At 42.9% G+C, this 14,014-nt stretch overlaps 1 protein-coding gene across 4 annotated transcripts in view; it reads right to left on the reverse strand.

The window, feature by feature from the left end:
- Window positions 1–4,848: 4,848 nt before the first annotated feature.
- The window catches only part of RAB3C (RAB3C, member RAS oncogene family), a 106,896-nt gene continuing 97,730 nt past the window's right edge, over window positions 4,849–14,014 (reverse strand). For all 4 annotated transcript variants that reach the window (XM_079995820.1, XM_079995819.1, XM_079995818.1 and 1 more), the window contains exons 4-5: window positions 10,737–10,861; window positions 4,849–5,053 (exon numbers count right to left, since the gene is read on the reverse strand). In XM_079995820.1, coding sequence (XP_079851946.1) covers window positions 4,866–5,053; window positions 10,737–10,861 — 313 coding nt within the window. In that variant the 3' untranslated portion in view covers window positions 4,849–4,865. The remainder of the gene's footprint in view (window positions 5,054–10,736; window positions 10,862–14,014) is intronic.

Raw genomic sequence — 14,014 nt, forward strand, 5'->3', positions numbered from 1 at the left:
TCTGCCCCTACCAGGTTAGGGGGCACAAATTACTTGCCTTGCCCCAGGTGCTGACAACCCACACTACGCCACTGGATGGGGAGACCCATGTATGCCACCTTCAGAAGGTGGGCTATAAAGGGAAAAAATAAAATAAATTCAAAAATATCCCAGTGTGGTTACAGTTTAGCTGGGCTCTCAGGAATCAGACTAGCCTCTAGAAAGTATTTTTATTCATTCAAGACTAGTAGAGAATAAAGTTTACATTGGTAACAAGCAATAACCCAGAATAAAACAATGCAATAAATTAGGATTGCCTAATTTGGGGGGGGGAGAGAGAGTTTTTAGGCTTTTATAAGGATTTTTGAAGCATTTTTTAAACGCCCTAATTGCCATATGTTTGGGTTTTCCTGGACATTTTGCCAATTTGGCAAAAACCCTGCCGGAAGCCATTTGCAGAGTCCGATTTCCGGACATGTCCGGGAAAACCCGGACATATGGCAGCCCTACAATAAATAAACCTCTCTTATTTGAACATGTGCATTAATTGAACCTGCACATTACAGGGATGCTAGAATTTCTTCAGTATTTTTCACTCTGTTTTTTTTGCATCAAAATGCTTTCCCCCCCCCCACCTAAGAGGGGCAGTTATATCCAATGAAGTTGTCAAGTTAGCACAAGGACTTCCACCTATGCGATGGGAATTCATTTCTATCTCCTTGCACACCTCTGCACCCCCCTCATCGGCTCTAGAGAGTTGGGGAACCCCCCAAAATATTCTTGTGGGTGAGGAGCAGGAAGACAAGAGAACAGGGAGTCCCACTGCACAAGCAGAAGTCATTGAGCTGATGGAACGTCATTAAGATACAACCCAGAATTTCCTTGATTGGATTTCTACCAAATTCTCTTTTACTGGTGGTATATATTGACTTCAACCCTTTTCTTTTTTTGCTGTTCCCCACCTCTGCTGTTTTTTTTTTTTGTTTGTTTTTTTTTTGGTTGGTGACAAGAAAAGACTGACTGCTATCTAGTTTTCTGCCTCATATCCTCTTCTGCAAATTGGCAACTTTTTGGGGGTGGGGGTTTAATTCAGCAGAAACAAAGGAACAAAATTAAACCTATGTGTGTGTGCGCATGCTGCTAGCTCATTTATATTGTGAGGCAGTTGGATGTGGGGAGATGAGTGCCTCAAAAGCTCTTAAAATATGCTCTTAAAATATGTTTTGCGCATTATAACCGGGCCTCCCCCCCCCCCAGCTCAGCTCCAGCACCTCACAGGTGGGAGCCATTGCCATTCTAAGAGAACATGGGAGGCGTTTATGGTGAGCTCTGGCACCCCAATTTTATCCAAGCGTAGGTTTTAGCTTATTTTTGCTCTCCTCAGCTCCCACACATCTGAAAAGGTGTCTTAGGAGTACATTTCAACACCTATTTAAAACATTTTTCTTTAGGTGAGCCTATCTAGACACGCAGGTGTTATTATCTTTTAGCTTCTTTCACTATTAATTTTAATTGTTTCTATAATATTTTAAACAGCTTTTTACTGATAATTTTAATATTTTTCAGACTGCTTAGAGGTTTTACCAGTCAAGCGGTATATAAATTTTGTTAAGGAAAATAAAATAATTATGGCTCACAGTTGGGAGCGAGGTCTTAGCTTCCCTATGTGGTAATTACAGTGAAACGCAGTAATCCCGTGGTCAGGTGTGCCTTTTAACAATTCTCTAGACACCCACCTTTCACCCTCCTTCCTTCCGTCATTTCTGCCGCAACCCTGCTGCATAACATCTACCTGGTATTAAAAGATGTTGCAAATAAGAGCTGTGAACATTTTATACTTCTCTGATAATTAGAAGAACTTCGTCACTGTGACCCAGCTAGAGGAGTCGAGATGGAATACTGCAGGGTGAAGAGGTGCCTCCAATTATCAGAGAGGGAATTTACTGAGAAACAAATATCTCTATGTGGGGAAATACAGTGGCTAAAACACTTGCCATGCTGCTTGCTTATTTTTCACAGTCTTTCTGTGAGTTTATAATCAATTTGCATGGTTTGTTTCCTGAAACCGTAGAAGTTCTTCTTTAAAAAAATCAATGTAGCTATATTTTCCTGTGGGGCTTCCAGAAACACCATCAAATTCTGACTTTTTTGTGAAAAGCTATAAGGTGGTCATCATCAGCTAGCAAGTCTGGGGCAAGATGTGTTTCAGAAGTAATGACCCAGATCTGTCCTCACCGGCAATTCTCCCTGTTATTAATGAGAGTGGCACTGGAGAGGAGAAATAAAAGTTTCATAGCAAAGAAAGAAGAAAAAGTTATCTGATGGTATATAACAGGGGTGGGGAGCCCTTCTTTCTGCCAAGGTGAATCTGTTAAGGGTCACATGCTAGAAGTGGGTGGGGCTAAAATAAGTGTGGGTGGGGCCAGAGCTAAAATAGGTGGAGTCACACCTTTTCCTTTCTACCACACCTTTCTTTCTTTCTCTCTCCCTCTCTTTCTGACACTCTCTTCTCTCACTTTCCCACTCAATCAAGCAAGTTGCTTGTGGACGGAAAGATTGTTCTTCTTGCCAGAGGACGGAGCTGATCACTCCAAGAAGACTTACGAAATTTAGGTCAAGGGTTGTTGTATGAAATTGCACCAAAAGACCACATGAGAACATGTGTGGCCCATGCCAGGTATATAATAACATTCACACTTAACCATCCTTTGTAGGAATCAGAGGTTCAATTCTTCAAAAACGGAGCTTCTAGAATAACCTGGCACTTAAAAACAAACAAACCCAAATGCATTTCATAAAACGGTAAGGCTGGTTCATATATGCATGCAGATCGGTTGATTTCTTGATCTTGATCTGCAGGCATAAGCTGCTTCCGTTGAAAAATATTCTACTTGAGTTGATGAAGGGATAAATCTGCAATGTCCCATTCATTCATGCAAGTCATCATCTGGTCCGACCGTCAGCCAGTGTAGAGTACACATGTGTGAACTAGCCTCAGTGATTTCAGAGAGCTGCTGCTCCATGCAAAGGGTACCTACAAAGCTATGCAGATCTTCACGGCATCATACAGACACCCATGGGTGCAAAGGGCATCCTTTTCATGTATATGTAGTAGAATGCCTGGCACATGTAATGGGAAGCTTCACTGAGCACCTACAGGGTTCCCATTCTGTCCAGGAGGAGGAGGAGGAAACTCCTGCCAAGATGGAGCTATGCAGATGCAACTGAAGCACTGGAAGTCAGCCTTTTGGAGGTGCTGTAGTGGGACTCCTGCACCACTGGGGGTTGGGCCAGATGACCTCTGAGGTCTCTTCCAACTTGTCTATATTGAGGATCAGGGTTCCACTAAATTTTGGCTAAGAATAACTTGACCAAAAATTATATATTTTCACTGGTGTTACTATCAGGAGTTTAGTACATCCAATAAAGACAGCAAGAGTAATGCACTTTGGAGATCAGCGTTCCCATGCATGTAGAACTGAGAACAGGCCTGCAACCCAATTACTCTTGTTATATTTCTTACTGTTTCACGTTGCCTCTCTTTGTCCTCCTTCATTCTGTAACATTTCTTCACTCATTTCTTGTACATGCTTTTGACAATTAGAGAAGAATAAATTTCTTTCCATTGGCCTCCAATGACTTCACTAATATATCTATCTATATTCAAAGCTCTGAATCCTTGGAACTTCCATCTGTGTCCGTATGAAAATAAGTGTGTTAGTTGTAGTGGGAGTTATTTTTGGCTCTACTTTCTGTAGTGGAAGTAACTGTATTCTCTGTGGTGCACTGAGATACCCTGGGAAGGACAAATCCTACACCTTGGCTGCTTACACCATAATAATAATAATAATAATAATAATAATAATAATAATAATAAATTTTATTTATATCCCGCCCTCCCCAGCCGAAGCCGGGCTCAGGGCGGCTAACAACACCAAAACAGTGCGTTGCTCCACTTTAAAAAACAGCCCATACTCCAGTCCCTTCCTCATTTTTAACTGCCCACTGAGTGTGACCGATACAAAAGTGAAAGTGTTAAGAATTTACAGTGGTTTTATTATTATTAAACTGAAATTAAAGTTTGCATGAATATGGTCTGAAGTTTGGACAAGTATCCCTCAAGGTAAGCAATGCTCGAGTGAAGGAAAACCAAAAACCCAGAAATACTTGGTAAACAATCCGACTGCAAGGCCTATGGCTGAAAGCCAGGGAACTGTGTCTTGGTTCTGAATGTAGGACACCCTTCCCAATGAAGGCTGTCTGAGAGGCAGGTAGCCCTGATCTGGGAGATCTAAATTCTCCATCCCTGTCGCTGGTTAACAGGACACCTGCGGTTTTGCTAATGGGCCCCAGCCACCTTGAAGCATGGACCTCTCTGGAGAATGCAGACGGGCAAGTTACCTGGAAGGTGCAGCTGTGCTGGCATGATTAGACTGCTACCTTTCTGCAGTGCTAGTATTGATTTGGAGTGCCAAGGAGTGGGAGTCCTATTTCTGACTTGCTGGATCATCAACCTAGAAGAGTCAATAGCATTAACCGGAAAGGGGATGAAGGAAGAGAAAAATCCAGACAAAATGTGGACCTGAGGTCACAGCACCAGCTAAAGGTGGAACGGGCATAAAGGTGAACATAAAGAGCGCAGATGAACAGTCATCTACGTGCAGAGGCCAAATGCTAAGAAATCGGAGGGCCCTGTCCTTACACATTTGCAATCTGTTTTGCAAAGCAACTCTATGCACATACTGTACCAGCAGTGGGCGTTAAAGAAGACATATTTCCCCCAAAATGAACCGGTAAGACGTTATAAATAAAGGCATATAGACCCTATGTAAATACTCTATTGGCAAAAGAACACGCTGGAGCCGCCTCTGTCGACAATGACTCTATTAACAGCCACAGTTGGGTTGCTGTGGAGGAGGGCTGTCCTTTAGTCTTGTGTTCTGTTTACCGGCAGCAATGGCAGGATCTGCCTCCAGACTTTCTGACATTTTGTCGCAGATGATATCCACAAGCCGTTCAAAGGTCTGCTTGACGTTGACGTTGTCCTTGGCACTTGTTTCAAAGAATTCAAAACCTGGTAGAAACAGATAGACTTGCAATCATTCAGAAACAGCACTTGCAACCATTCAACATTATATTTACCTTCTTCAGGCACTGACTAGACGGCACTTTGGGGTAGACCAGCAAAGGAGCAACTGGGCTCAGTAGGACAGGGGTGAGGAACCTTCAGCCCTTCAGATGTAGTTGGACCCCCCCCCCAACTCCCATCATCCTTGGCAAGTGGCCATGCTCTCTGGGGCTGATGGGAGTTGGGAGTACAAGAACATCTAGATGGGTGAAAGATTGCTGGCCTTGCTTTATGGGATAGAGTGATAGCTCAGCGATAGAGTACATGCTTAGCATACAAAAAGGTGTCTTCGTGTAGGACTGGGAAAGACTCTTGCCTGAAACCCTGGAAAGCTGCAGCCAATCAGTTTCAATGGTACTGAGCTAGGTGGACCAATGGCCCGACTTGGTATAATGCAGCTTCTTATCTTCCCATCAGATGTCAAAGCGATAAATAACTACCTGACATTCAGAAGACATCTTAAGGCAGCCCTGTTCAGGGAAGTTTTTAATCTGTGATATTTTAGTGTATTTTTGGTTTTTATGGAAGCCGCCCAGAGTGGCTGGGGAAACCCAGCCAGATGGGCGTGGTACAAATAATAAATTATTATTATTATTATTATTATTATTATTATTATTATTATTATTATTATTCTCATGACTCCAATGCCCATTAGCCCATGATGGGAGCTGTAGTCTAACAAGATTTGGTTAAACATGGATTCTCCATGGCTGCAGTATGAATTTAAGGCTTAAGTTTAAACTGAACTAATCCTAGAGCAAATGCTTCTGCGCCACCATTGCACAGGAAAGAGAGAAGAGTGACTGTTCTAGGAGACCACACAAGGGCCCAGCCCTTTGCCCGATGAACCAGATGGCCAAAGGTATTCATCTCCATCTGTTAGGGACGTTAGCCTGGTTGTGCCTTTTGTTAAAACAGATTACTGCCTAATGGAGGGGTCAGCAAGGTTTACCTTGCCTGGGCTGGTTCACTCCAGTGGAGATCCCTCTGTGGGCTGGATCGCCCGCCCGCTGTTTTCAGTGTCTGCGCAGATGCGATTTCTGGCGCCGCAGAAGTGAGTCCCTGCACTGCACCGGTTTAGCACAGCATGCGGGGACTCACTGAGCGGGCGGCTTGGTTCAGGGGCGGCTCATGGGCTGGCTAAATGACCCCCGTGGGCCGCTTGTGGCCAACCCAAGGCCTAATGGCTCAGGGCCAGACAAATGTCTCTTAATGGGAGCCAACAGCCATGGCATGGCAGGCATTTCCCAGAAATTTGAAGCCTACCAGAACTGGGGTGGGAAGAAATAGGTAGCATATCTTTTTCCTTCCTAGCTAAGGGTGATAATGTAGGTATAATCTGTTTCTAAAGGAAAAACAGGAAGTGCTGTTTGAGCAAGACAGAGAAAGAAACTAGTATACTAGTATTATTTTGGACATATAAATTGTGTATTGCACGTATGCAATAAGAAAGTTTAATTTAACAAAAACAAAACAAGGAAGCTGGAGGCAAGGTGCTGTGTTTTTGCATTGTAGCCAAGAGGGACAATGTCTGCTTATTAAGAACAGAAGATTTGTAAATGCTAACTCAGACCACAGAGCTCATCTGGTCCTCATTCTGTTTCTAATAGTGGCCAGCAGAGGACAGGTATGCAGAAGTCCCTTTAGTTGTTGCTGGACTGCTGCTCCCATCATCCTTGACCACTGGGCCATGCTGATCAGGGATGAAAGTTGGACTCCAACATCATCTGGAGGGTACCAGTGCCCCATCCTAGTGCTAAGGACATCTGACAAGACAAGTTGGGCCATTGGCTGATCCAACAGGCACTTATTATGTTCTTATGACACTATTAGAGAACTGTTAGAGAACAGAGAACTGATATTCCTTCCCAAGGAGACTCAAAAGCTGAATATGATGAAAACAGCACCTCACTGTTGTTTGTGACATTTTAGTCTTCCTAACAAAGGTATTGCCTTAATAAGCTTTTTGGGATGTTTTTACATAGTGGAAACAGAAATATTTCAATAATCATCATCATAACAAAATCATCAGACTTCTGGCCTATTTTCTTTCCAGCCATATTAACTGGATATCTTTGAAGGCTAGACAGGAAGCCTGGATAAGTCTATATGCATCAATTTCCTCCCAGATAGCCACTTAATGGAAATGTGTCTAAACTACTAGAAACAGAACCCTTTGGGGGCTGTGATTATACTGGCTATTAACACAGGTGTTTGGGAGTGCTTGCTCCACTGGGAAAGGGGCTCAAACATTTGGTGTAAAAAATAATAATTGCAGTATGGATTTTCCAAGCTTTGAAGATTATTATATGAGGTTGTGTTTGACAGAGTAAATAGCTACTGTCTGTGAAGCTACACCAGCCAAAATTTGCAACTGATTCGATTTGGGCATAAGAAGTAACTGTGCGGATAATGGTGAGCACGTTTCTATGTAAACTCAGGGCATTTTTACACCTGTGGCTTCAACTGCCTTTTTGTATATTCTATAATGCAAACGTACAACATATTTTATTGGCTTAAATTAATCTTCTATTTTAAAATGGATCCCTTCCATGTTTTGTCCTGCATTCCCAGTTTCGCACAAAGCTGATGAGAAAGAGAGAGAGAGAGAAGCTAAAAGGCACTGATGTCACATGTGAAAATTGTCTTTGTGGGTTATGATCCACTCCAGTTGACTTACAAAGGCCCTAAGTGTAAATTATAAAACACACAACTACCTGGACAGTTTTAATAAGCAGGGAGGAAGGCTCCAAACACATCTGTGCCTATTCAGCTCTCAAAAAATTAAAACTCTGCATGCCGACAATCCAAGTGTGCCTGCATATAAGTTTTCAAACACAAATTTGTTGCATTGGCACATTTACTATTTAAAAAAAACTTCATAGGGGCATGCAAAAAAAGAAAAGAAGGAAAAATGCAGTGTGAATCCCAAGATGCAAGAGGTTTTCTTTAAGCTGCAGGCTTTTTGATGAATGGAACAGGCTCTCCCTGCCCCATTCTATAACAACCATTTGGCTAGAGCTAGATTCGCAACAGGGACACCTCTTAATATGCTGCTGAAGTACTGTTGATAGCTCTGATAAAAAAGAAAGAGCCACTTATAGAAAGCAGAACCTGCAAATGCTCTGAACGGATTTCCAACCCAACTTTTTTAATGAGTTATTTCGCAGAGCTGTCTTTCCCAGCTAAGCGGCGTTTTTTTCCAGGTTGCCCAAGAGATTTTGCTGTCTCGTTTTCTAATCCTCTGCTCATGCTTGTTTCCTTGGTTTACTGGAGAAGAAAAGGGCTTTGCATCCATGCCCACTCCCCTAGTCCTGCTCACAAAAATAGCAAAGACTCAGGAAACAGTCACTTCTGATGTTCTTTTAGGGCTTAACAAGATGCTATGCACATACGTGCGTGTATTAAAACGATGAGGCTGCTTTTAATAAGGAAACACAGTTTCAGGAAAAGGGCAGTTTTCAAGGGTGCTTAACCATTTCTTTACCTGCTCTTTCTATCTCCTCTTTAGGTCCATTATGGAGGAGGGGGGGGGGGGAGAATGGATGATCCCAAGGCTCGTCATTTAACATTATGTCTCAAGCCAGTCAATGTGCAATTAAGCCCTTAGAGGAGAAGTGGAGGAAGAGATGCAGAGCACAGAATCATAAAACTCCCCAATCAAACTAAGATTAGTGGGTGTGAAGGAGTTGAGGCAGCAGCTGGCAATATGAAAAGTAGGTAGAAACCCTAGTTAGCCCTTTTCTCCAGTTATGTTTTATTTCCTGTGTTTATCAGAAGCTAAATTCCTACTGTAGGTTCGTTAAGAAATAACGGTGGAATCTCCCTGCCTTAATCGGGGAAGAAATTCAGTTTGGTTTGCATTTTTATGTGACTCTACCTACAGTGGTGCCCCGCAAGACGAATGCCTCGCAAGACGAAAAACCCGCTAGACGAAAGGGTTTTCCGTTTTGGAGGCGCTTCGCAAAACGAATTTCCTATGGGCTTGCTTCGCAAGACGAAAATGTCTTGCGAGTTTTTCCGACTTTCCCCCCCTTCCCCCCCTTTTTCTAAGCCGCTAAGCCACTTATCTGCTTATCCGCTAAGCCAATAAGCCGCTAAAAGCCGCTAAGCCGCTAATAGCGCTAATCCGCTAAGCCATCAATGGGCTTGCTTCGCAAGACGAAAAAACCGCTAGACGAAGAGAATCGCGGAATGGATTCTTTTTGTCTTGCGAGGCACCACTGTAATTTGCACTTCCTGAAACAATATGCGAATCCAAACACGTTTTAAAAAACCACACTCCTCCAAATTTTGTGATGCAATTCTCCAACCAAAACATGTGTTCAAAAATGTGTACATTAGGCAAAAGTGTGCATAAAAATACATATATTCCTGAAAATAACAGCCCGCAAAATGCATTATATTAGGGGGAATTGCATTCAAATGTGACTATATTAGGAGAACTGTGTGTCAAGATGCTGATGAATTTCTGAGAGGATTGGGCAAATTCACGGAGGATAAGACTATCATTGGCTACTAAGCCACAATAGCTCTGTTCTGTCTCCACGGTTGAAGGCAGTAAATGCTTCTGAATACCAGTCTCTGGAAACTGCTGGAGGGGAGAGTGCTCATGTGTTTGAGTCCTGCTTGCATCTGGTTGGTCTCTGTACAAAGTGGATGCTGGACAACATGGGCCGTCAGTCTGGTCCAGCAGGCTCTTCTCGTGTTCTTATGAGAGAACTTTAAAAAACAGAAGCAACAGCTTTGCAAACAGATGCGGAATTGTTGCAAACTGAATTTAAAATGGGGAAAGAAATTCGAAACTGAGAAAAAGCAAAACTGACAGATTCGCTCATCCCTACTGGCCACTAACTGCATTTGCTGGAGGAACCACTTGAGAAAGGAGAATCTGCCTTGCCAGTTGAGCATGTTTCTCATTTCACACTATGCATTGGTTACCTCGGGTTAAGAACTTAATTCGTTCTGGAGGTCTGTTCTTAACCTGAAACTGTTCTTAACCTGAAGCACCACTTTAGTTAATGGGGCCTCCTGCTGCCGCCGCGCCGCCACTACACGATTTCTGTTCTCATCCTGAAGCAAAGTTCTTAACCCGAGGTACTATTTCTGGGTTAGCGGAGTCTGAATGTAACCAGAAGCGTATGTAACCCGAGGTACCACTGTACTCCCTTTTGCGCTGAGCAACTGGGAAAGTGACGGGCAGTCAATATGCACAAGCCCCTGTCAGAAGTTCCTGTGGCATGCAAACAGATGGAATGGACCACAACAAACAACAAAGGCCCCTTCTGCACTCTACATTTAAATAAGTGCCATGCCACTTTAAACCATCATAGCTTCCTCCAAGGAATTCTGGGAAGTGCACTTTGTTAAGGGTGCTGAGAGTTGTTAGGAAACCCCTGCTCCCCTCAAAGAGCTGCAATTCTCAGAGTAGCTTAATAATCAGTCCCTCTCTGCAGCTCTGTGAGAAGAATGGTGGTCTCTCAAGAACTCTCAGCATCCTTAACAAACCACAGTCCCTGGATTCTATAGGGGAAGCCATGACGGTTTCAAGTGGTCAGACAACTGCTTTAAATGTACCGTGCCGATGGAGCTCAAGTTCTCTTTTTTTGTATATAAATTCTCTTCTTACCAAGTTGTTCTGCTAAATGTTTCCCTCTGTCGGTGGAGATTACCCGTTCTTCTTCCATGTCGCATTTATTACCGACCAAAATAACCTGGGCATTATCCCAGGAATAAGTTTTTATTTGGGTTGACCTTAGGAGAGAGAGAGAGAAAGAAAGAGAGAGAGATCAGTCAAAAGAACAAGGTAATTAGACTGGCACTACCTGTAGGCTGGATGAGCTGGCTTGCCTCAAGAGAGCAGGTTTTTGCATATAATTAAACAGCAGTGTTGGGTTGGGTGTTTGTTCTTTTAATTCAGTCAAGGGATTTGTATTACAGCAACCAATTTATACAGTAATGTGGATTATGAAGTAATATTTTTGGCTTTGCATTGCTATTTGTGCATTCAACCAGATATCAGATTGCACTCCCTATTTTTCTTCTTTACAAAAGCAGCTGCTAAAATGTCTGCTTCATGCAGGTTGCCCTCCAGCACGGTCGCATGACTAAAGGCTTATCCACACGTACCTTTCCTCTGCTCTTTCCAGATATGCTCCACGATTTAAGGCTTCATGTCTGTTGCTCCGGAGCTTTCTCCATGAAAACCTGCTCTTTAGAGCTCAATCAGAGCAAACACTAATCCATGGGAAACCTGAATTGACATTTGCTCCAATTCAGCTTTAAAGAGCAACGAAAGCTCAGGGCAAAATAAAAAAAATTAAAAGTGCTCGGACATGGAGCATTAAAGTGCAGGCCACTGCCTGGAAAAAGCAGAGCAAAAGGTAAGTGTGGCTAAGCCCTAAGATAAGACACAGAGACTGGAATTTCATTAATATTAAAGGGAAGGGAAGAAAGCGCCAGTGCTTTTGAAGTCCAGGGTCACAGAGATGTGGGGTTTTTTTTGGGGGGGGAGCAGAGGGAAGCATGCTGAGTTCTTTAGGAATGTGTAGTTTATCAGAATATGATAAACGGCTTTCATAAAAGATGCGCCAGTTACCATGGCAACCTTGCAAATGGCAGTAACTCAGACTTCTTACCGTGCCAGCCCATTAGCGACTCAAAATGATTTCATTTTTTGATCAGCTGTTAGTCAGGGCCCATTGACATAACTATATTTCATTAACAAATGGAAGCTGTTTTAAAACCTGTAAAACAGCTAGAGGAAGAATTATGATTTTTCTACCTTACAGCCATACACATAGGGAAATGGTTACTTTGCAATAAGAAAAATGCTTCTGTTGTCAAAGTTCTTTTGTGTCTTACATATAGCCTTAGGGAGATGCATGCATTCTAATTCCCCTTCCCAACTTTTTAAAAATTACAATTTTATTAAAGTTATATTACTACAATGTGTAGCAAAAATCATTATACATCAAATATCCTTGCTTCTCAACCCCAACTTTTAAGAAGGGATTGTTGAGAAATTAAATCTTTGCAAATTCCAGCAGGAATGACCTGATCTGTATCTTCGGGACTAATGTGTGGATTGAAATGTAAGATGCAATCCTATACACACTCGTCAGGGAATAAACCTTAAAGGATGCAATGGGACTTTCTTCCAAGTAAACATGTCTAGAACTGCTCTGTTAGTTACCCAATGGCTTTTGCTCTTCCTGAATGTTCCGACACAGTTCTTGGCGAAAAAATAAAATGAAAATTTAAAAATGACCAAAATACATTTTAACACACATATTTTGAGGAGAAATAACGTTTGTATTTCAATAAGATTTGTGGTGCGGATTACGGTATTTGCAGATTATCGCAGAAAACAGGGCAGAAAAAGTGACATGGCACAATGAGTCAGCACACCAATCTTTTCTCATTTGTAAACTGCCTTGTGACCCTTGGAAGGATCAGTACAGAAAATAAATAACAAACAAATGTCTCCAGAAATGATATACAATGATATAGCTTTTATAAAAAACAACAACCCCAGAAGCTTTTCTTTTGGGAATTATAGGGACAGAACTACCTAAATGACCGCTCCCCACATAAAATGGGGGAGTGCCTTTTGCGTGGTCGCGCGCAGCCCCCCGGATCCCAGTGCGACTCCTGGTAGTTTGGGCTGGCTTCACCCTCCCCAGGCTGGATACCTGGAGGTCTCCGCCTACCTCAGCCAATCGCCCAATCCCGCCTGGGGAGGCATTCTCAGGAGATCGGCCAGGTAAGGGGAGGGACCGCCCTGCCCACACAATAGAAGATGAATCTTACCTGTGAAGCATCAGTTGGCTCCAGAGCTTCTCCCACCCTGCCCTCCCTCAGTTAAGTCTTCTTTTGCAAGTTAACCTCTTCTCCACAGGTATGTAGGCGCTGTTGGAAAACAAGCCTTAACGGCAGAGACTGGCCCCTCTCCCTGCGATGTTCTCATATCGTAACAGGCGCTGCTACGTCAGGATCACTGCTGAAGGGCCGGAAAGGAATTTTCCTGCATTGGCAGGTTTTGCCTTTCCCGTAGCAAAACATCACAACTCTGGCAGTTTCAGGCCTTGGGCGGAATCCTTTAGTCTATCTTCCTAAATGGGGGTGTGTGAAGCGGTGAACCCCCCTTGCAGCGGTGATCCCAGGGTTCCCCATTAAAGGGGTTTTGAGGGGGGAGGCATTGGCCATACGCCGAGAGGTTATCATTGCTCTCCCCTGCGATGGCGGTGAAATGGGGGGCGGGCTCTCTGCTTGAACATATGTTCTCCAGAGCCAGCCCAAACCCCACACATTCTGGATAACCCTGATGTCTCCCAGATCCCCGGCTGGGGACTGAGAAGGATAAACGGCCAATGCCTGAGCCAAGGTCTCCCTACATCTGAAACTTAATAAAGTTGTGGCCAATTTTAATCCCATAGCACGTTGTCTTGAGTCATTATTCCGCTCGGGGGTCGCTTGGGGTTGGGGGGTCTCTGCCTGTCCACACAATTGTATAAAAATTTATTTATGTATGCTACTACAATAGCAAGAATGCTACCTGCCCCAAAGTGGAAAGAAGCAGAATCCCAGCAAAGGAAGAATGGATACAAAAACTTATGGAATATGAAGAAATGGTGGAACTTATCGGAAGAAAAAGAAATCAAGATAACAAACTTTTTATAAAAGAATGGAAATGGTTTCTTGAATATTTACAGATAAATTGCAAGCAGATAAAAACATTAGCAGGATTATTTTAATAACCTGCAGTTTCATAAGAGTATATATTTAAAGTAGATAATAAATTGAGCAAATTAAATGAATTTGGATTTGCAGAAGATATTTTAAAAAATAAATTTAAGGAACCGCAGAAAGAGGGGGGAAGGAAGTCAAATTTTGAAATGTTAAATT

The sequence above is a fragment of the Podarcis cretensis genome, assembly GCF_951804945.1.
Source record: "Podarcis cretensis genome assembly, chromosome: 11".
Classification (NCBI taxonomy): domain Eukaryota; kingdom Metazoa; phylum Chordata; class Lepidosauria; order Squamata; family Lacertidae; genus Podarcis; species Podarcis cretensis.